The 24,358-nt window shown below is 39.5% G+C and overlaps 1 protein-coding gene across 2 annotated transcripts in view; it reads right to left on the bottom strand.

The window, feature by feature from the left end:
• Positions 1–24,358, bottom strand: part of prima1 (proline rich membrane anchor 1) — a 32,973-nt gene that overhangs the window by 5,689 nt on the left and 2,926 nt on the right. For both annotated transcript variants that reach the window (XM_016516670.1, XM_016516669.1), the window contains exons 2-3: positions 23,572–23,722; positions 6,463–6,595 (exon numbers count right to left, since the gene is read on the bottom strand). In XM_016516670.1, the coding sequence (XP_016372156.1) occupies positions 6,463–6,595; positions 23,572–23,722 (284 nt within the window). The remainder of the gene's footprint in view (positions 1–6,462; positions 6,596–23,571; positions 23,723–24,358) is intronic.

Below are 24,358 nucleotides of genomic sequence, written 5' to 3'. Positions count from 1 at the left end.
TATGGTGGATAATCAGTGGTAGACAGGTGAGCACAATCATTAACTAATGATAGTACAAACAAAAGGGGAAGAAACCACAACAAACAGTCCACAGGGGTGTTACAGACCTAGTATTTCAAACCTTGAGCAACAAATACAGCTATACCTTCAACCAGGGCCGGAGTGGGACTCATTTTCAGACCTGGAGTTTCATGTCTTAGACCAGCCCACTTTGTTTTTTTGTTTTCTATTAGTGCTGTCAAATGATTAATCGCGATTAACATAATAAATATACACAGTACACATACATATATTATGTATATATAAATACAAAGAGTATATACATTTTTAATTTCGGGCGGTTCTTTGCCTCCACGTCATGCATTTAAAATCCTTTAATGCACGGCTAGCCGTTGATTATTCCTTACATATTTCATATATAAACATACCATATTTTTCTTAAATGTATACATGCATGTGTTTGTATTTATATATACATAATACATATACACAGTACACACACATATATAATGTAAACAAAAACTTTTATTTTGGAGGTGATTAATCTTTTGACAGCACTATTTTCTATTCTATTATTCGCTCGCATATCTCCAACAACTGAGGGTTTGTTTTGTTTTTTGACCAAGGTGCCACTGTCAGGGGAGTCAAAAGATAATTACGTCATCATTAGGGTTGCCAATTAACTTCAGAAATGTAAAATAAGGGACAATTGTGATTCTTTATCTTTTATTTTTTAAGAAAATAGTGTTTATTCTTGTATTCTTGTAGAAAATAAGTGTTTATTCTTTAAGAAAATAATGGACAGAATAAGGGACGCTCCAAATATTTGTACTGTACCATAATGTAGGCCTATATCTGCCTGCAGTTAAAAAGTTCTTGAGTCAGAAATAAATCACATTTGTTTTGCTTAACCCATTTATGTACAATTATTCGAAAAATAATTTTTAATGTCAATCAAAAAATGTCATCGGTCTGAGTAAATTGTACCATTATAGAATTGTGACTTCACAAGTGTAGTAGGCTAATTTAGGAGGTGAAAATACTGTGAAATTACAAATGGCATGAAATTTCAGTATATTTCAACCCAGTGGCATGACAACACACCGGCCCTAGCGGCCAAAAAAACAGACCGGCCCACCGGGAATCCTCCCGGTGCTCCCGATTAGCCAATCCGGGCCTGCCTTCAACTGAATTCGACTACAAGTCCTTGTCGAGATTGATTAAATGATCAGAGGTAGCTAGTGCTCATCTGCTGTGATAAACACAGTCTCTGTCTCTTGGGCAGGACTGATGAGACAATCCCGTAGCTCTGCAGGGGCCATCTGTCACAAGATGCCCCAGGCTGCAGGGCTTTCTTATAAAGACATCCTCTCGCTTTGCATGATTTACACATGGGAAAAACTCTGCCTCATCTGATTTTTGAGGGGTGGAGAGGGGAAGGAGGAGGATAGCAAGAAAACAAATGTGAAGAAAACAAGATCTTGCTATCCTCCTTCCTTTCAGAAATAAACACTCGGGGAGAAAATAACACATAATCCTTAGGTTGACATCACATTAAATAGAACATAATTAGCTTAAGTAAACACAAATATTATAAGAGTATATTATAAATAAAAGAAGAGCTGTAGAGCTGCTGCACGGGGTCACTTAAGGACTGGCCTTCATCTATTTGACACGCTTGACCGCTGGACAAATGAAGAACAATTCCATGCAAATGGAAAAAGCAGACTCCATAAGGAAGGCCCTTAGGATTGATCACATCATCCCTGTCTTCTCAATTCACGAACACCCTGTCTGGAAGTCCACTGCATAAAACTGCCATTTATGCTTTTTCAGCTAAACGGTAATTTTCCACTGAGAGCTTGCTTCTGCCCCACCCCAACCTGCTAAAGGCTCATGGACTCCAGCAGTCGTGCAGATGTCCCTTGAGTCGTGTTGCTCTACTGCACTGTGTGCAGATGCCCTGACAGTCGCCCAGTTTCTCTATGGACTACTCAGCTTATGTAACGTGCCAGGACGGGAAGCCAAAAACTCCTTTATCTTTCCCCTGAATCAGCACTGAGCCTGCTCACGCGCACACTCTCTTCTCTCACTCAGTTTCTGTCTCTTTACCATTTTTTCTTACTGATGGACAACAGCACCTGAGAGGTCCTTGTGGCCATTCCCCAGACATTTCAGAACACTGTTAGTTTTCCTGGGTTTTATGTGACCTCTCCTCTGAGGTTGACACATAAATCCTGTGGGAAATGTTGGCCAAAAAATGTCTCACGGACTAAAATAAATGCTGATCTGTAAGGATAAGTTCTGAAGCATAGCTGAAGTTAGAAAAACAAGCGATTTGTAACAGCCATTCTCTTCCTGTGTAGATGCCTAAAAACTGCAGTGACAAAGATTTAAAAAAAATGTATGATTCAGCTTATCCTATCTGATTTTGAATATGTTTAAGTGTTGGTTTTAGAGACATGCTATAACGGGGTAAAACTATTAAATTCTTTATGTACAAAAAAATTGAGTGCACTATTAAAATTCAAAGCTGATTGGAATCTACATAAACACTACATGTATACATACACTCATATAACACCCAAAGTTTCTTGTTTGGTGAACACAGGGTTGGATGCTCAGTGGTTCAGTTTGTCCTTTCTCATTGAAATAAAGGCATGGAATATCACTGCAGAACCTAAAACAGCCATATCCCTCACTTTCAAATGTGGGCCTGGGTCCTTAATAATACATGTTGTGTAGTACACACATGGCAGGGAGCTACACAAAACATTACAGGTAGAGGTAAATATTTTATAACCTGGCTCTTTGGAATAGGCACCAGAATGTATTAATTTCCTCTGAAAATAGAGTGGGCTGAGATTGTTTCCACAGGACTGTAGGTTCAGTGGATGGTTCAAAAGTAAATGATGCTGTATAACTATTATGCAGCATGCTGTCATGTCCCCATCAAATCTTAATAAACTAGATAGAATATTTAACTCATTTTTTCCCCAAAATGTCATTAATCATAATAATCAACTACATTTTATCACAATATAAACATAATCACAAACTTAGAAGTGATTTTAAAAAATTGTAATTAAAAAAAAAAAAATTTGATTTCAAGAGGTACTGCATAACACAAGTTGCCCAATAGTAGTACCGTCTAGGAATGTTTATTACCCTCAAGCATGAGTGCAACACATACACTCAAAAATAATCAATAAGATATGTTTTTTATGGTGTATGTGCCCATTTTTACCCTAGGGGAAAGAAACATAGACAAAGGCTGAGTGCATATTTTTGCAAATACATTTTACAGATTATTACAGCACTATTGTTAAGAACGTTAACATGTCAGAGACAATTTAGCCTTTTTAGTCTCAGTGTCTCATAGAGCACTTTAAACACAAGCCTAAATCTAATTAGCATTTCAAATGTGAATGAAGTTCACCCAAAAATATATTTTAGTATGTGTTGACTGTAACTATGCATGACAGCATTTAAATGGATAGTTCACCTTGAGTTGCTGGTCCCCATTGACTTGCATAGTGTTTTTTTTTTAAACTATGGAAGTCAATGGGGACCAGCAACTGAAGATGAACTATCCCTTTAACAGTGCTGCATGTTCAGCAGAGCTAAGAGGGGGGGAAAAGACGAAATGAAGTTATGTTTGCTCATCTTATCCTGAGGGTTCTGAATGTGTTTGTTTAGAGTCTTTGTTATCATAATTACACTACTGCTCAATGACCAGGATGCTTTATCATTCATTTACAGTGGTCAAAAATCAAAGCACCGCATTTCTCTCCTCTAAGATCTATTCTTCACTATATGCACTGAGCAACTTTTCAACAAAACTGCTTTAGCTTTCCCCTCCAGTACCTCTAATTCCATTAAACTCATTACAATAAGTGAGCCACACCAAGCTTCAGCATGCAGAAGCCATAAAGCAATGATTGGGGTAATAATTCGAGCCTTCACTGGGACACTTTAGCGACTGTTTGAAGAAGCACCATTTGCAGTGCATCGGTCATTGGGCATAGCTAAATGATGTGTTCACATGCATATAAAGGAAGGCATTAAACATGTCTCTCTCTTCATTTTGGCAGACTGGGCAAGTTCATTAGTGGGGAAATAGCTGCCAGCTGGGTTTTCCTTTGGGAGTTGGCTTCCTTATACCAAGTTCTCAGGCAAAAAAGAGGCAATGTGTAACAAACGAATTCACCAAGTGAAATGATTCCAAAACAGAGCTCATAACAAGTCCCCGTTTAATAGCCAGGAGGGGATGTTCCACAGCTTTCATAAATAAAAGATTAATTTCCAGAAGACTGGAATGTTTTAACATTAACAGATTGGATCTACCTCCAGTAGTTTCACTGGAAAATCTGAATAGTTTCACTTTAATGAGAGTAGCTTCAGGATGACATGAACCAGGCCAAATATAGTCAACTGATGGTTATCACATGGATTCTGTTTTTTGGGGGGTGAAGCAATCAGTTCTGGTCCTGCATTCCAATTTGTCAATAAAGCCGTGCAACCAGCCATTAGATGTTTTATAGATAATACCTGGTGGTAGCCTCCCATGTTGACCCACCAAATTAGGAGTGTTGTGGTTAAAGGTCAAAAGCTTGAGGATGGTTGGACACCAGCTGATGATATCAACTCCAACAGTCCACAAGGAGTCCACATCTAATGATTTATCATAATCCTGAGCCATGTGTGAATTCACTTTTGCAAAGTGTTTATTTTTAGTGTTTCACAATCAGCGCCCAAAAACTAGAAAGGTTTAAACAAATATAAGGAGGAGAAGAAATATTTACTTTCTGCAGCACCTGCAGTGATAAATCCTCATGATAAATAGTCAAAAGTTCCAGTGACATGCTGTACTAATGCAGATAAAAGTGGTATCTCAGTGGCTCTCTTTTGACTAAGGGTGTATTCACACCAGGAAAGTTCGCTAGTTCATGTGCTTTGGTCTGGACCAAATACAATGTTGATGTTTTTTGTTTGGTGTGGTTCGCTTTTACACTGACCTTTTTGCAAGTGAACTAGAAATTGTAAACAAAACCACACGTGTGCTAAGGTCATCCATTCATTGGCCAAAAATTCTCAAGCGTACCAGAGTTCGTTTGGAAACGGACCGAGACCACCTCTTCAGCTGGGTCTCGGTGCGGTTGTTTGGTCCGCACCCGAGTGCGATTGCTGTATTCACACCTGCCCAAAAGATCTGCACCAAGGGGGGAAACTAACTTCAGTTTGATTCAATCGAACCAAACAAGACAGGTGTGAATACACCCTAAAACTCTCTTCTCTTTATGACCACTTTATATAGGATTGTAATACACGGCCAAGTTTTCACAAAATGTTATTTAGCAAAAATGTTTGAGTTAACACTATAGCTCACAAGTAAAAAAAAAAAAAAAAAAGGTGTACTACAAAAGTGAAATAGTGATAGCATGTATTAAATGTCAATGTTTGTTCCTTAAATAAAAAATGCTGAGTGACTCCAACCTGACAACTGAGAGCTTTTATAATCACCTAGAAGAAAAATAAAAAGAAATATGATACAGCACAATGCAAAATAGCAATACGTCTGCTAAATCTAAATGATACATCTGCTAAATGAATTGTTGTAGTTTAGCCCTGGATGTATCAAAGATAGTCTGGGAGCCTCTTTCCTTTTTCGCTGTGTGAGTGATTTGGACTGTCTGAGGCCATTTCCCTGTCTGCAGCTGATTTGACAGGCCTCTCAGTTGTTCCCTTGACAGCATGTCACTGGTACCAAACCAAAAGAGCAGCTTAAGGCTGACACACCACGCAATGCTTATGCCTTCTACTGTACCATCAGTGCAAAACACATTCCTTTTCCTAACCATAAATCAGAGTTATTGTTTTTCCTAATGTAGGAAGGTGACAGCTTCATGTCATTTGAACTAAAATAACAACATTCACAATTCATGTTTCAGACAAGAAGTGGAGATATCATCTATTTGCCTTGTTATCTTGTTAAATTAAGGAAGCTTGAAGTTGACAGATAAAATGCTAATGGAATTTGCTCTGTTTACCTGTAGGCTTGTATGGTGTTTTAAAAAAAGTCAACATCAACCTACATGGATAGTTCTCCCAAAAATTTTAATTTTGTCATCATTTACTCACCCTTAAGTCGTTCCAAACCTGTGATTTTTTTTTTCTCTGGAACATAAAATATGATTTAGATTTTTTTTCCTCTAGTTGAAAGTTTTTCAAAATATTTTTTTTTCATTCCACATAAGAAAGAAATGAATTACAATTACAGGCAATGACCAAAACATACCTGATGCCCAAAACGCTGTGCATTCAGTATTACATGCCCAATATTATATAAAATGTTTACATAACACAATTCTCACATTTGACTAACTTCTGTATTTGTTTTTTTTTTAAAGTTATGGTTCTGAAAATGAAGATAAGTAAAACTATTGAGTCTTACAGTCTTACCTCTTGATGGCCTTGTAGCAGATGATGGCAGTCAGGAGGAGGAAGACCACAGATGCACAGCTTACTGTCCCCAGTACTAAGATCTCCATCTCTCTCCTCCATGGTGTTATGGGGGATACAGTGGAGGGAGCCACTGGAAGAGTTACACCAAATACACAAAATAATGATCTTTAAAAAAAGCATCATATGACCCCTTTAAAAAGCATGCAGAGCACAGAAAAATAAATATGCAGAACAGGGATGTGCAAAACTACATCAACTAGTGGGTCTTGAGGAAGCCCTGAAACAGCTAGATGAAGAACAACAGAATGCAGTGTTCTCGTTTTATTTTACACTTGACATGCCATCTAAAAAAAAACAATGCTCATCATGGCACAAAAAAAAAATCAACACAAAACACTAAGATGGCCTAAGACACTTGTGTACATAGTCCAACATTTATAAAGTATTTCTGGAGCTCAGTTATAATGCATGGCAAGATCATGGGTGGTAAATTTGTTATAAAAGCAATGCTTTGATGCCTGTACCGGTAGTAAATTTAAAGATGCAAATTCACGGAGCACGTTTTAGCATGATGTCAGTTAGAAAAGACAGCTTCGCTAGTTAATTAGTCAGTTGTTGGACAAGTAGTCAACCATCCCACCTGTCCCTAATGTAGAGAACTGTACTTTTACCATTATCACTCTCACACTGGTCTCTCACACCAATACAGTCTGATTGTCCAATCATAAGGCTGCAGCATTCTGCTCTACTCCATTTATCATTCCATATCCGAGAGGCGCTTTATTTGGACCATTACACAGCCGTCTCATCCAGAAACATATTGGTGCTTCAGGCTGCTCTACCTTTCCCACCACTTTAAAGTTTGGATGAATTTTCTCTGGTTGGGAACTGATAGTGGCACCCTGCTTTAGTGAGCAGTTTTAATGGTACTTAAAAAAAACATGCACAGGAGAAGGCTAATTAACGAGTTCATTGTCCTCATGAGCACATGGGGCTACTGCCTCTTCTCTCTCAGAATCAGAATAAGAAAGAGCTTTATTGCCAAGTGTGTTTACACACACACAAGGAATTCGTCTTGGTGTCAGGAGCTTCCAGTACAGACATACATATAATGTAAGGTAATAATGTAAAAATAAAACACTAATAACAAAGAGAATAGACAATAAATAAAAATATATAGAGAAAATATAGAGAAAAAGAAAATATCAATAGACAGAATTGTTAATGTGCAAGTGCTATTTACAATGAAAAGTTTTGATAAGTTATTTACAGATGTACAGTCTTGAGATGTTTTATGTATTGTTCAGGTGGTATATGGCCTGGGGGAAAAGGCTGTTCTTGTGTCTGGCTGTTTTGGTACTCAGTGCTCTGTAGCATCGGCCAGAGGGCAACAGTTCAAAGAGGAAGTATGCTGGGTGTGAGGGGTCCAGACTCCAGAGTGATTTTACCAGCCCCTTTCCTCACTCTGGAGGTGTAAAGTTCTTGGAGGTTAGGCAGGGGGGCACCAATAATCTTCTCAGCAGTCCTGACTGTCCGTTGTAGTCTCCTGATGTCTGATTTGGTAGCTGAGCCAAACCAAACAGTTATAGATGAACACAGGCTTACAGACTCAATGACGGCCGAGTAGAACTGTGTGAACAGCTCCTGTGGTAGGCTTAATTTCCTCAGCTGGCGATGAAAATACAGCCACTGCTGAGCCTTTTTTACAATAGAGTCAATGTAAATGTCCCACTCCAGGTCCTGTGAGATGGTGGTGTCTAAGAACTTGAATGACTCTATTGCAGCCACAGTGCTGTTCATGATGGTGGGGGGAGTGCAGGGGGGTTTCTCCTGAAGTCCACATTCATCTCCACAGTTTTGAGCGTGTTGAGATCCATGTTGTTAAGACTGCATCAGACAGCCAGCTGCTCAACCTCTTGTCTGTAAGCAGACTCCTCACTGTCCTGGATGAGGCCGATAACTGTAGTGTTGTCCGCAGACTTCAGGAGCTTGACAGAGGGGTTTTTAGAGGTGCAGTCATTTGTGTACAGGGAGAAGAGCAGTGGGGAGAGAATGCAACCCTGAGGGGCACCAGTGCTGATAGTGAGGGTCCTAAATGTGAGTTTCCCCAACCTCACTAGTTGCTGCCTGTCTGTCAGGAAGCTGGTAATCCACTGACACGTGTGTGAAGTGCAGATCAGACCGGGTATGGGGTGTGCTGGGTCGAAACACTGGGCCGAAGGCCGAATACCGAACACGGTTTTTCAAGTTTTTTCCCCCATGTATTTTGACAATTTTTTTCACCATTGCATAAATTAAATAGCCAAAACTTGCTTTTTACTGTTTTGTCTTGTTTTTCAAAGAAAAACTCAATTACAAAACAACAATTTAAAAATATTTAACACTAAACATTTTTTAACATTCTAGCACAATTTAACTTAAAATTAATGTTACTAAAATAATATTTTTGGCGATCAGACCCCCTTCTTAAATAAGGCATGTATTTTTTACTGTAAAATTAAAAGCAGCCTTGCTGAGCAGAAGAGACTTCTTTTAAAACATTAGAAAATATTACAGATCCCAATTTGAACACTATGTGTGATATATGTTGCAGCGCTGTCAGAATACATGCAATTTGTGCGTGTATTAGAAAACATAACGTTCTGCAGTTTGTTTACTAATCGTTTAAGGCCATTTCGCGATTTCAATCATCATACAGTAAACCAGCAACAATCAGCCCTTCCTCTTCTCATCGAAGACATGCGATGCAGTACTAAATAGTCTCTCGCTGTCGGTGCTTGTAATGATATTTTGCGTCTTTCTTGGACAGTTTAAATGCTTCCACTGCTGACATGTTTGTTGCATTATAAAGAGTGCGCGCCTCTCACTTTACGCTGGTTGCTATTTGATAGCGTCATGTCATTGTTCGGTATAATTTATTCTGTATTTTTGCTTATTCCAACCTTAATGTTCGGTTGCCGAACATTCGGTGCATCCCAGCAGCTTTTTTTAGCCACTCTGATCTCCTTTGTTAGTCTGTTCCTGGCCAGGTTATACAAGATTTTATCCCCACTTCTGTTAGCATCCTTTTTGGTGTGACGAAGCTGTTTGAGTTTCCCAGTAAGCCACGGTTTATCATTATTGAATATTAAGAATGTCCTGGTAGGAATGCGGTGGTTGCAGCTTCAAAAACACTCCAATCGGTGCAGTCGAAGCAGGCTTGATAATCCTACAGGTTTACCTGATTTCAGTTTCTGCCTGTAGGTCGGTATAAGATGAACTAGACGCACTCTCCCTTCCTCTAGATCTATGTTTCTCGCTTTCCACCATCACATAACTCAGTCTCTCTTGCTGTCTTTGCCTTTCTGTCTAAATACCTTTTGAGCCTCATGTTCAGATGTATCTGTTCTGAAACTCTGGCTGTTGACAGTATTTGGGATTGACAACCACTTTTACTAATAACTGTGAGTCTCGAATTAAGTTCATATAACAGCTTACAGTAGCAGCTCAAATACTCTGTATGTGTGACTGAAAAGGGATACAGTCCAAACGAACTCTGGGGTACAGTTTCCAGAGCTGGTACCGGAGACCAATCTGATATCACTCCATGTTGAAGTTTCACATGGTTTTTTATTATCACGACTGAAATGAAAAGGAAGTAGGAAACAAAACAGAACAGCAGCGACACCCAATGTCGTCAGTACAACAGTGACACCTATTGGCAAATTACTATATTACAACACTCCCACTTATTTTTCCAAAAGCATTAAGCAATGTAATGGTAAACTATTTTACTTTTAACAAATACATTTTTTTTTTACCGTGTCAAAATACAATAAATCATACTAATACAAACTCGTACAGTCTTTTTCTTTGTCTTTTTACCATGTTAACAGATTTTGTATCGTAACACAACACTAAACACAGTCTAGCCTATTTACTGTTACGCTAAATTGAATTAAATGAAACAAAGTCCAATCTCACTCCTAAGATACTCAAACTTCTGTCTTACTAATGGCTTGGTCAAGATATCTGCCTTCATGTCATCTGTAGGGCAGTATTGCAGTTGGATTTGACCATTCTGCACACACTCACGAATGTAATGATAGCGAATGTCTATGTGCTTAGTCCGTGAATGGTCAACTGGATTCTTTGCGATTGCAATAACTCCTTGGTTGTCCTCCAGAATCACCACAATGTAACATGCATTCCAAGATCACTCAGTAGTCTTCTAAGCCAGGCACATTCCTGAGCTGCTTGACTAAGTGCAACATACTCAGCCTCTGCTGTCGAAAGAGCAACAGTTGACTGTTTCTTGCTGAGCCAGCTCACGGCTCCTCCACCCAGTAAGAACACATTGCCAGTTGTCGAGCGACGATCGTCCTGGTCACCAGCCCAGTCAGCATCTGAGTATCCGATCAAAGTTCCAGAATCTGACCGCTCATATTTGAGAGCAAGATTCAGGGTACCCTTCAAGTACCGTAGAATTCTCTTCACCGCCGTCAGATGCGCAGCACTTGGATTAGCGTTGAACTTTGATACAACACTCACTGCTTGTGCTATGTCAGGTCGTGTGGCCATTGCAGCATACAGTAGGCTACCTACCATGGACTGGTAAGTACTTGAGTTCACAGGCTTGCTTACACCGTCATTCTTTTTTAGCTTCACATTTACATCAGTTGGAGTTGCAACAGAATTTGCATCATGCATGCCATATTTTTGAAGAATGGCTTCTATGTAATGCTTCTGATGAAGAAACACACAATTTCTCTCCTTGTCTTGGATGACAGAGATACCCAAGATATAGGAAAGCTCTCCCATGTCCTTCATCTTGTAGCGCTTCTTTAGAGCAAGTTTCAGCTCTTTCATGCTTTCTATCGACTCCGTGATCAGGATCAGATCATCAACATATACAGCCAATATCTCCAGCTCCTGTTGACATCTCACAAACACACATGGGTCCGATGTACTCTGTTTGAAACCAATGTTCTTCATGAACTCTGTGAAAGTTTTACTCCAGCAGCGAGGGGACTGTTTCAGCCCGTATATTGACTTTTTCAGTTTGCATACCAAATGTTCCTCCCCTGATTTGACAAATCCCTCTGGTTGCTCCATGTAGATTTCCTCGTCCAGGTGTCCATTTAGAAATGCAGTTACTACATCCATCTGATGCATGTGTAGATTATTCTGGACGGCGAAGGACAGCAACGTACGAATTGAGCTAAATCTTAATACAGGTGAAAAAGTTTCATCATAGTCAGCACCATACTTCTGTGAGTATCCCTTAGCGAGGAGTCTGCACTTGTATCTCTCCACTCGTCCATCACTCTGATGCTTGACTTTGAACACCCATCTTGACCCTATGGCCTTACGATCCTTTGGTAGTTCCACTAAATCCCACGTCTCATTTTCCAGGAGCGACTCATATTCCAAGTCAACTGCCTCCTGCCATTCCTTTGCATTGGGACTCATCATTGCCTCCTTCAGTGTGCCTGGTTCTGCCACAAGACAAACACTAGCAAAATGATCAACAGTCACTAGGTCAGCAAACTCATCATATCCATACCTCTTGGGTGGTTTTCTGATTCTACCGCCGTCTTTGGAAGTTTCATCAACAGTAGCATCAACTGATGTTTTCTCATCAGTTTTCATGATAACTTCATTCTCCGAGCAAGAAATGTCTACTTCTTGTTTCAAGTCAAAGTCCGACTCATTGAAGATCACATCCCGACGAATTAGTATCCTTCTTTTTTCTTCATCAAACAAGCGGTAGCCCTTTGCATTATTGGCATATCCCACGAAACGGAGCTTCACAGCCTTTTTGTCCAGTTTTCTTCTTTCTGCATCTGGAACATGTGCATAAGCTACGCAACCAAACACTTTCAAGTGACTTACATGTTTGTCGCACCATCTCTGGGCGTCTCTTGCTTCAAAACAGATGTGGGCAACCTGTTCTGTATGTAGACTGCTGTCGCTACAGCCTCCGCCCAGTATGTCTTTGGCAATTTAGCATGAGAGAGCATGGTTCTTGCTGCTTCAATTAATGTCCTATTCTTTCTTTCTGCAACACCATTTTGCTGAGGTGTGTGTGGTACAGTTGTCTCATTATGGATACCTTGAACCTTCAAGTATACAGTTAGTTCTTTCATTCATTTCAAATGTTCAGTTATGCTCTCTCCTTCCTTCATTTCACATCTGAAGTATTTTTTCTTCAGAAACAACTTGTTTGCAAGAGTGTCTCTCTCAAAATGTCCTTTCAGCGTGTCCCACGCTTCTTTAGGGGTCTTACAGCTTGTTATCAGATACAATTGTGGTGTACTCACATTCAGCACCAACACAGAAAACGCTTTTTCTTTCGAATTTTTCGAATTCTGCCCTTGTCTGTGCATTTGCTGCCTCTGGCACGTTGTCAGTCTCCACCACCATGCCCCATAGTCCTTTTGCTTTCATCAAATGCTCCATTTGAAATTTCCATGTTGCCCAGTTCTCTGGCCCGCTTAGCTTTTCAATAAACAGTCTATCCTCCATTGTGAGTTCCACAACACTGTCTATGTCACACACAAAAAATCCTGTGTAAAAAGCACCTTTTTAGCGAAGACCTGGGCCCATAACCTGTTGAAGTTTCACGTGATTTTTTATTATCACGACTGAAATGAAAATTACTATATTACAACACTCCACACATTTTCTCCTCCGAAAAGTCACTGAAGCCTTCTGGTCTTGAACAGTCTAGAACCAACTATATCAAAGGCCAGGGGGCCAAAAACAGCTCAGTCTAGCAAGAATCCCACAAATAAAACTAGAATGCATGTTCAGTTGACATCCTGTTCCTATGTACATTACATTGTATAAAATCTTTTACAAATATGTGTGAACATTTGCGAGCAGTAAGAATGAATGTTTTTGAAATAACTCTTCTATGCTTAACCAAGTCTGCATTTGTTTGATCAAAAACACAGTAATATTGTGAAATATTGTTACAATGTAAAATAACTTTTCTGTTTTCATATATTTTTAAATGCAAGTTAAATTTTTAAGTCATTACTCCAGTTTTCAGTGTCACATGATCTTTCAGAAATCATTCTAATATGCCTAGTTCACACTACAGGATTTTAAGCCCGATTTGCAAGTTAACGAGCTCGCCGACAGGTCGGGCTGTGATCAGGGGAAAATCAGCAGGTGATCGGCGTTCGGCAATCTTTATGTGTGAACTACACAACGACACATCAAAGAGGCAAACAAATATCTAGCATGCCAAATATCTGGACCGGTCAGCCGACTCGACCGTGGTTGGTGTCAGGTGTTGTGATGAGCTACAGCCAATGAGAGAGCAAGGCATGGGTTGAGGTCACCAGAAGAAAAGCAACAGCAGCAACATGGCTTAAAGAAAAGTAATCACTAAACTTGATGTAGTACATGTTCTCAAAACTTGCGTCATAGTTAAAAAAGTTAGTGAAAATGTGGGTCAGTTTTGAGAAAGGTTCACCATTCTTACCAGCTGAGCACTGGCTTCAGCACAAGAATCAGTATTACTTCAATGGAAAAGAGCACTGTATATTGTGACACTGGTACACAGAAGAAATACTACATACATCACTCTCTGTTATTTCTCATTATTCTCACAAACCTCCCATTAATTAAAGGGAGTGAGGTATTAACCAGGCACTTCAGAGTATAAATCACTGAATAATTGTCTTGGGTCAAGACCAATGCATCAGCAACTTCACATGGGCTTCTCTCTTGCTGTTTATCATTCTGATCGATGCACCCAAGCCTCACTATTTAGAACAGATGGAAGAAATGCAAACACGTAACTGCTGAAATAATTCAACAGAGCAGAAAGTAACTCTTGTATTGATTACAAAGTCAGATTCTTGATGAACTACGACACACCCAGAAATCAAAATACATTATAGAGAAGGGTTCTCGGTGTCTTCTGCACATTCTCTCTGTCTGATAACTTAGAGTAAAGAGTGAAATGACTAATACTCGATAATGAGTGTACTGTCAGAAAGAAAGGTCTGTCCTCAGAAGACTCCTTAGTCTCAGATGGCCCAACACACGCTATGTGTTTACAGAGAAATGATGGCTGCCCCAAAGAGATGACCTCCAGTTGCAAAGAGTGTCTAGCTTGAGCGAACTCAATAATTGGACCCTTGTGCATCTGTTGGGAATGTATGGAGCATTCAAGGGAAAAAGGGACACTTTTTAATAGGAGGCGTTTACACTCTTAAAAGGATAGTTCACCCGACAATGAAAATTCTGTCATCATTTACTCATCCACATGTTGATACAAAAGATACAAGTCTCTGTACATTTTTGTTCACGCAATGAAAGTCAATCAGGCCATTTTATGGACAAAAACAGAAACACTGTTCCAAATATCTGCTTTTGCATTCTGCAGAAGATAAGTCATACAGTCATACAGGACTGGAACAACACAAGGATGCGTTTTCATTTTTAGGTAACTATCCCTTTAATCTTAAAGAAGATGCGACACAAATGCAGCAAAATTAAGTCAATCCATGTTTAAACAGCTAAACTAAAAATACTCATCACTTATACTTAAGTAAAAACAAAATGAAATCACTGGACATTATGTGCATCAGCTCATTAAAAGTTTTGCTAGAAAAGGCTTGTAATATCTAACATTAGTTTAATGCGAGTACCTGTAACTTGTACACTGTGAACAGCAGTGTCTCCTGTCTATGATAAAGGAGCAGCAGACAGATATAAGAGGTTCGGTCTCATGAAGGCAGAGTGAACCAGGCCTATTAGATTAGGCTATTTTTGTACCTGCTCTCCTGTTTAATGGAGTTACATGGCTCTGGATTGCCTGGGCAAAACTGATTTTAAAATAAGATGACTTGACAGACTGCCAAATATAAAAAATAAACAATAACTCTATCCGAGTCGAGCTCTGCACATTTTTTGGTAGACTGCCATAGAAGGAGCAAAGTCAGAGACTTTTAAGTAGTTTATGAGAATTTTCAACACCAAACTAATTCCTACCACTTAGTTAGAGTATGGGCTCATCATTTTTTTATTCTCACTCTCTCCTCGCTTGCAGTACCATCTGCTGATTTCCTCATACTTGAATGTTATGAGATATTACACAAGCAAGAAGTGGCTGCCACTGGCTTTGATTTCACAGATATTTAGATGCCGTTAGACATAATGAGACCTTCATTCTACAGACCTGGATTACCTAGGATTTAACTGAAAGCCCCCATTCTATACCCCACTTTTATCCTTCGACGCCTGAGCCACAGACCTCTTGCGTTTGATCGCAAGCACAGGTAGGGAGGGCCTCTGCTCTCCTTCTAAGTCTGCAGGCAGAGGGAGGGAGCAATCGTGGGCCTCCATCCCTGTGGGTGGCTCATCCACACTCATGACAAAGTGCATCCGAGCAAAGGTCAGTGCAGAGCCTGCAGGCAACTGCTGCTTCCCCCATCCTACCTAGTTAGTCATACTCAAACAGGAAAAACATCACTCCATCATCCAATGACGATGAGTGGTGAAATGAAAAATAAAAATATAAAGAGAGTACAAAGATGATTCAAAAGCTGTGAGGGTGTGGAAAGCTAGATGAGACAGTGAGGGTGATCGATGAAGGCGACTCTCCAAAGTCTCTGGCACACATCCTAAAGCCCTCTTTAATTAAAGCTAGGAGCATGGTGCAGGGCCAGACCTGCAAGCACGTCCTGTCCTTTTGGTTGAGGGGATGTGGTGGAGACAGACCGTGACTCCTGACATTCCACCACAACTCCTGACATTTGCCAGTGGCATTGGGCTGGATGCGTAAGAGGAAGATCACAAGCTAGAAAGAAAATTACGTGACTTCAGCAGCGTCTTCTCTTCATGTGTCTACACATGTACATACTCACTATGCTTTTATCAACAATTTCTTGGATTTTATTTGTATTTTCAAAATATAAAAAATGGATTTCTCAGCAACTTTTATTATTAATCAGGATTTACAATCTGTTGGGTCATCATAATAATCATTGACTGTTAATTTCTGAGTTAAATATTATTACATAATTTGCTTGCTAAATGTTCCAGGCAGCTCATGCTACAGCACTGAAATCTAATCCCGCCCAGATAGGAGAAATGTTATGAAAAATTTCCACAGACATTCCTCATTTATTTTGACCTTTGGTGAATAACGTAAGCTAATTTTCTTGTTGTGCAGCCTGGTGCACTTTCATTATGGATTTAGACCTTTTGCCAAGTTTCTGAGTGAAATAACAGTTGGTCGTTCGACTGCCTGCTGTCATCCCATCCAACATAAAAAGCTAATTAAATCAATAAGGAGAGCCCGGTCCCGGAAACTGCTTAGAATGGCCACTGTAGTAGTAGGTCACAATTCTCACCTAAATTAATTCCTTTCCTTAATTATATACAAATGTTATAGATAAATGTAATGCCCACATTCAAACAATAGACCAACCTGCTTTATACTAGTAACTACAGAGATCCCAATCCAACCTAAATCAGACATTATATGTTAATAGAACGTGGCCGAATGGTTAATAGGAAGTCGTGGCCTAATGGTTAGAGAGTCGGACTCGTAACCCAAAGGTTGCGGGTTCAAGTCTCGTACCGGCAGGGATTGTAGGTGGGGGGAGGTAATGTACAGCCCTCTCTCCCACCTTCAATACCACGACTGAGGTGCCCTTGAGCAAGGCACCGAACCCCCAACTGCTCCCCGGGCGCCGCAGCATAAATGGCTGCCCACTGCTCCGGGTGTGTGTGTTCACGGTGTGTGTGTGTTCACTGCTGTGTGTGTGCACTTTGGATGGGTTAAATGCAGAGCACTAATGCTTGGGTCACCATACTTGGCCACATGTCACGTCACACTTTAATAATTTTAACGTATCAGTACTTCGTGATTAGGGCTCCAACATGCTTCTAGTTCTCTTTTACAATGTTTAGGTTTAATTATTTTCTACAATTTGAAGTCACAATGAAACTGAAGTAGCTATAGATCTTTACTTCCATTTGAAACAGCCTATCGAAAAAGAAAATCAAATGGTCAGGGACATATCCATCGGTTGTTGTTAGATTTTGGCTGTTGCACTCAAAAATAGAGGCAGATCAGAATTAAATCTTGCAATTGATTGTAAGAAAGAGGTGGAGTTTAAGCAGACTAAATGATTGGAAATATCCCAGCACACATCACAAGAGAAGTCTGTTGTTTGACAGGAAGATCGAGTTATGACATTTTGATAAATAACTGCAAGGTAAAAAAAAATAAAAATAAAAAAAACTATGCATAGATGAATCGTTCACATGCATTTAAAAATTTTCCATTGGGCGATTATAATAACCAAAAAGTCTGGATATGAGTTTGTAAAGTATGCCAGACCAGAAACACAACCTATCTTCAAACATATGGTATCCTGAAGTAGGCCTATTCACACAGGTGGCAAAACAACTCAGCGAAGACATGACACAATGTACAAAATGCATAACATTAAATCTTGATTTTAATCAGGGCAGCAATTTGTTTTATCTCCAGAGATATGCGCCCATCCCAGATAGCATTGTTTATAGCAACAGTTTTAAAAGCCCTGTATGTTACTCCTACCTGACACTTTACCAACTACCTTTATACTGTAGATGTTACCTTCATCTTTGCAGAGTCCACACCTGCATCGTAAAGTGTACTGTATGAAAAATGTGATGAAATGCCTAGTTATGATTAATATATTACATTCTCAAATAGCCTTCAAGTACAGAAAAAGGCACACTATAAATAAAACATTTAAACTAAATGCAAAGTGCTGCATCACGAGAATCGTGATCAGCCTCTCTAGTATGTAATTAACCTAAACTGGAAAGTATTAAAGGGGTCATATGATGTTGCTAAAAAGAACATTATTTTGTGTATTTGGTGTAATGAAATGTGTTTATGCGGTTTAAGCTTAAAAAAACACATTATTTTCCACATACTGTACATTATTGTTTCTCCTCTATGCCCCGCCTTTCTGAAATCATTCTAATATGCTGATTTATTATTAGAATTATCAACAGTTGTGCAGCCAAATATTTTTAAGTTACGCCTTCTTTCTTTGCGTGAATATTTGGGCGGCGTTATGCAAATCTTTCCACATCGTGACGTAGATATGTGGGGCGTGTTAGAACGAGGCGTTTTAGGTAGGCGTGGTTGATTCTTAACTTTTATAAAGAATATCTCTTTGGATTTGAGACTTTAGTCTTTGCAACTTTACAGATCTTCTTTATGCACCAAGAGCTTGTAACACTCCAAAGAGAAAGGAAAAATTGAAATCGCATCATATGACCCCTTTAATCAGCAGTGCATTAAAAAAGCTTTATGGCCTCCCCTCCAGTCTGAGACTATTTGAGGGTCTTGAACTTATTTGCAGCTTAGCGTACCATCGTGTGCACAGAGCAACTGCATGGCTTTCCGCCAATGACTGTCAATCTGCTAATGCTCCTTGATTACCAATGTCCTCTCAAATAAGACAAACTGGATCATGGGGAATCAATCCATGCAACATTAGCAGATAGGCTTGACAACACATTAGACAGAGGGGAAGGTGAATGTACGAGTGTGTGAGCAGAGGTGAATGGCTCCTGATTCATCAGATTCTCTACTTTATGCCAGGTGAATTTCTCAATTTCACAGTCAGCGAAAATGTCAGTGGGTGTTACACCCCTCATCCTTCTGCGCTATGGCCCAGTCATCAGACAGTGGATAAGATCTTGTGAGTATGAGGGAACGTAGCTTTAAATTTCCTCTAGTGTTTGGAAATATATTTGAACAACAATAAAATGAAACATCTGATATGTAAAATGAAAACAAAAAGTGTAAAATCAGACAGGTTTATCAGCTATTTCAACCCACACTTAGATACTCTAAAATGTACAAAGTAAGTGGCTTTATTTGAAAGTACATTTGTCAAAACAGAAGGTTACTCTGTGAACTAAGAGATCAGAAACAAAAAATTAAGATTGGTAACAGTGTATACACACACCTCACCTGTAATTTCTATTGATTCACTGAGAAATAAAACAAAACAAGGCACTAAAATTGTTCATTGTGAGTGACCATGTTAGCTTTGCATGGTCACTATTATCGAAGTGTATCGATCTTTAACTGTGGGATCCTCGATCATGCACCTATTCTCATTAATTGTTATATAATGTAGCACTTCATAGAAGTAGAGCCACTGACTGCCTTCTCACTGTGCAGGACAATTTTACAATTCTGACACAGCAATTTTCCCTATAGCAAGCTATCCTACTTGCACACATTTGAATAATTCAGAAGTGTGATAAGAGGGAAAATGTTCTGCAATTGGTGTTCACTTATCTCACAGTGTATCTCACAGTGTATCTCACAGTGCCTGCAATCTCAGAAATGTGCTGTCACCTGGCATGGTTTCACCTGATGGAAAGATACGAAAAGACAAATTTGTTTCGCTTTATTTGTGTTTTGTGTCACAATGCGTTTTTGATTTGGCTACACTTAATTACTTCCTAAGACGCTGAAACACTTAATTAATGTTGACATGCTTTGAATTAGCATAAACAGGCAGATTCACTTGCAAGACAAAACAGCCCTCTGGACAGGGAGACATTAGCTTTGCTTTTTCCTCTCCTTTACTTTGATTGTCAGGAGGGGGAGTCAAGCTGACAGGCCCAGAGGGAGAATGCCTGACAAGAGGAGAGAAGTACTTTGCCATTTCAAAGCATCTCCATGTTATCTTGTTGTTTTTAGGCAGCAACTTTCTGCCTAAATTAAGGAATAACATCACATTCCACAAAACAACTAGTTCAGTAAAATATATGTAATTGTCTATGGGTAAAGTAGCTTTATTAGTGATAAAAAAAAAACTTTAATCTGAAGATATATACTAAATATATGATTGAAGGATCTAAAGATACAAGAAAAAACAAAATGCTGATTATTTTCAGCAAATAACTGCTAAATGGCATTATATATTTTATATTTTTTATTTAATTTATATTAATGTTTTAAAGATTAACTTTAATTATGTATTATGTGAATGCAAAGGTACAGTGACATACAAATAGAGGAAATCCCACTTTCCTTTTTGTGACCACTACTGCTACTGCAAACAACATTTTGTTAGGACCATGTGATTTTTCAGTTTTTCTTTTTTAATAAATCTGCAAAAATGTCAACAATTCTGTGTTTTTCTGTCAATATGGGGTGCTGTGTGTACATTAATGAGGAAAAAAAATTAACTTAAATGATTTTAGCAAATGGCTGCAATATAACAAAGAGTGAAAAATGTAAGGGGGTCTGAATACTTTCCGTACCCACTGTATGTTAGCACCATAAAAATAATATCAAATTCTTCACACCTTAAAAAGATGGGCTCTCAGGGATTTTAGGTTACTATAATTTGTCACAATGGCAGTCTAAGTGTCTCTGAACACCTCCGCAAGATTAGCAGAGTTAGGCATGTGTTTCTGACTGACACGCATGCCCTTTTTTGGGCTTAAAAGAGTATGTTCTTTTCCAAGAGCCCAGGAGCAGTTCCATCTAATCTACTTCCCCTCATCTACATCCTCAGCAGTTCTGCTAAAAATAGATTCAGACTAATCTTGAGATAAAATGTGTCCACTTTGGTAATATTCTGGGTTCAATCAGTACTATGCGTCTGCTCCAATACAGTTTATTATGAAGACAATACAACAAAGAGCAATACAGTGTGGCATTATCCATTGTAGACGATATTTGGCCTGGATGAGCTGGATGTGATAAATAAAAGAGGATTTGTGATAAATGGGCTGCTTAAAAAACATCATGTTGCTTTATCGGTATCAATCTGCTCTTCTTAGTTTGTTGGAATGTCAATTACTACTTAAAGAATCTGTTTATTCACCAGGATGCTTACGATATTCAGCCGAAGTCAAACTTACGTTTTAATCCTACTATTAGGTTTAGGGCCTTAGCGGTTCTTATTGCAATCAGGCCCTCTGAAGCCACCTTTCCTTTTCCACAACTAATACATTCCTCAGTTTAAACCTTTTATCGCTGCTTCAATAACGACAGGTGTGGGAGTCCTCATTAAACGCAACTTCCTCATGAATAATTTTAATAAGTTAATGTTAAAGCCATTTTACCCCTAAAGGCAAAGCCTGTCACCAGCCTTCAATCAGTTACTTATCAAAACTGCCTTTTACAGTTAAATCCTCTGCGCTCGCGCAGTTGTTAATAGCTATGCTGCATTTTGCCCTCAAAACATTTCATGTCACAGTATGAAAACATAATATTAAAGCCTCACAGGCTGTTCATGCAAAGTATTGATTTTGTTTGCTTCATATCTGAAGATGTAGCAAGCATGTATGCATGAGGCAGGTACTGATGCAAGGCACATACTAATGTATTTGTCAAATTCTTACAAATGTTTTTCCCCAAGAGCTTGCCGTTGTTGTGAGAGTACATTACTCAGGCTTAAAGCAGAAGGCTAAAACTCCAGAGGCAGATTGATTTCACAACCCTTTCAATGCTGAGGCCTCATTGATCTGGCTTTCCTCAGCGCCTGACAGGGACCCCTGATGACAAATCTAAAATTTCCACCTCCTGTAATGAAGGGGACTGAGCTTTGTGTCAATTGTGAACAGCAACATATTTTCCGGCCATGTCCATTTCTCAAAACAGGAGGTGTCAGGGAATGAAAATCGTTTCAGCAAGAAGGGCAATCTATTAAACTGCTTATAAGCTACCTTTAAAACGCCAGTGACAAAATCTGATTAAATGAACTCGCCTGTATTTCTGGAAAAGCGTGCAGCCACAGCCAATTCATTCATTTTTGGGGGATTGAACTCACTGCAGATTCTGACAACATGACACTGAGATAAAATCACACTTGTTAGAGGAAATCCTAGATTGCAAGATTTATGTTTGACACACAGAAAGGTACATGAACAGTGAACACCTATCTGAGGTGATGCAGAGAAATGCTTTTGAGATTACAAACTGTGTTCAATTTTAAACATTTACAGAGGTCAAAATTTGCCAATGTTATGAACAAATTGTTATTCATAGTTTTCACATGACGTCACAGCCTTATGGGAATGCCCACCTGGAGGGCAAAACAAGGCTTTCTTCCGCTGCCAGCCAGATTGTACTAAGTACTAATGTACTAAGACAGTGATATTAAATAGTACACGTTATTGATGATGCCTACTATATATACAGGCAAGCAGATGCACCCAGAATATAAACGTAACATGCCAAATTCAACATGAATCATTTTTCCATAGAAAACCATTTAAAGAAAATTCTTAATGTGGCTTTAAGACAGTGATATTGGAGGACCAAATTCAATATACACCTTATTAATAAAACATACTATGTACAGACAGGCATATGAACCCAGAATATAAACCAATACACAAAGTTTCATGTTCAGCGTTTTCCCATAGAACACCATTATAGAAAGAAAATGCTTAACATGCAATTTAGCATGTTGCATTCATATTCTGGGCTCATCTGCTTACCTGAATATAGTAGGTCTTATAAATAAGTTTTATACTGAATTTGCTATTTTAATATCACTGTCTTAAGGTTCTGTCACATTAGCAAATCTAGGCGAAATAACGTGAGCAAAAAAAGGTCCATTGTCAGTAGTGTAGTGATTTACAAAGCACTTCTCACACAAAAGTCACTTTCAGACCAAGCAGCTTTCTGTTCATACAATGGCCAAATCCGTCAGAACTGTTTCACTACCAACATTCTTTAAAATATCTTTTGTGTTCAACAGAAGTCAGTCAGTCATTCAGGTTTGTGAGTAAATGAGAACAGAATTTTGATTTTGGGGTGAACTATCCCTTTTAAGCCATGTTAAGTGTTTTAGAATGTCCCTCTGTCTTTAGTAATTGAAATACTGTGGCAGGTAATGTACATGGATAGCGTGCCCAAATCTTGCAGTTTCTTCACATATCTTTGTTTTTCTTCTTTTGGGAGGTGGTCTAAATATTCGTGGCTTGAAACAGATGGAAAATTGACAGGCCTGAGCTGCAGTTCTATGGATGTTCAGCCCTCCGGTTCTGTGTGCCAGTCACGTGACTGAAAACTATGAATTAGGTACTGCAGAGACATTAGAGGGTAGCACTACTCACCAGTTGGAGCCAGGAGTCTCGGGGGTGGTGGAGGAGGGGGTGGAGGGGGTAACGGTGGGTAGGGCCTACACTGGCATGGCAACTGGCAGCTCCCTTCTAGCGGTGCCACTGTGGTCCGGGAGCATGATTTCTGGAGCTCCCCTCTCGCAAACTAGGGTGGAAAACAGAGCACAACTTAGATTAGTGTTTCTGTCACTTTCATCATCATGTCATGTGTAGCACAGCAAAAACTGCAATAGTAAAATGAGATTTTTCGCAATAGCTTAGAATTTACAATGAAGAGAACATCATAACAACACAAGCACTCTCTCGTATTTTCTCTCGCATGCTGGCGAATGGAAGCTCCCTCCCACTAAAGTGGAGAATGAAGGGTGTGTGGAGGCTGAGGTCTCTCAAAGAGAGCACCCACCCACACCGCAGAGCCTCGGACCCCTCAGAAGAGTGGGAGTAACTAGGGGTGAACCCTGACACTGCCTCCCCCAATAGGCCATCCAGTAAACACTTCTGCTAGTCTTGTGAACATTGTTGCCACAGGGGACAGATCTAAAGGACCAAAAGCCATGTCTCCAGAATGGAACACAGTTCAATATCTATGACTTTAACTGGTGCTGAGAGGCAGGGCCGTGCACAGGGGGGTGGCCCGGTGGCTAGAGCCACTGCCCCTTTGCCCTCATCGGCTGAGTTGCCCCTCTCACCAATCTCCCCCATCACCCCAGCTCAAAGCGGTCTGTTCCCACTCCGCTAAAGATCCGCTGATTCCGCTAATCTGCTCCGTCTTTTCCCGCCC

This window comes from Sinocyclocheilus rhinocerous, unplaced genomic scaffold, assembly GCF_001515625.1.
Source record: "Sinocyclocheilus rhinocerous isolate Xijiao unplaced genomic scaffold, SAMN03320098_v1.1 scaffold1169, whole genome shotgun sequence".
NCBI classification, from domain to species: Eukaryota; Metazoa; Chordata; class Actinopteri; order Cypriniformes; family Cyprinidae; genus Sinocyclocheilus; species Sinocyclocheilus rhinocerous.
Note: the sequence above shows the minus strand (reverse complement) of the source record. Positions and strands in the feature narration are given on the sequence as shown.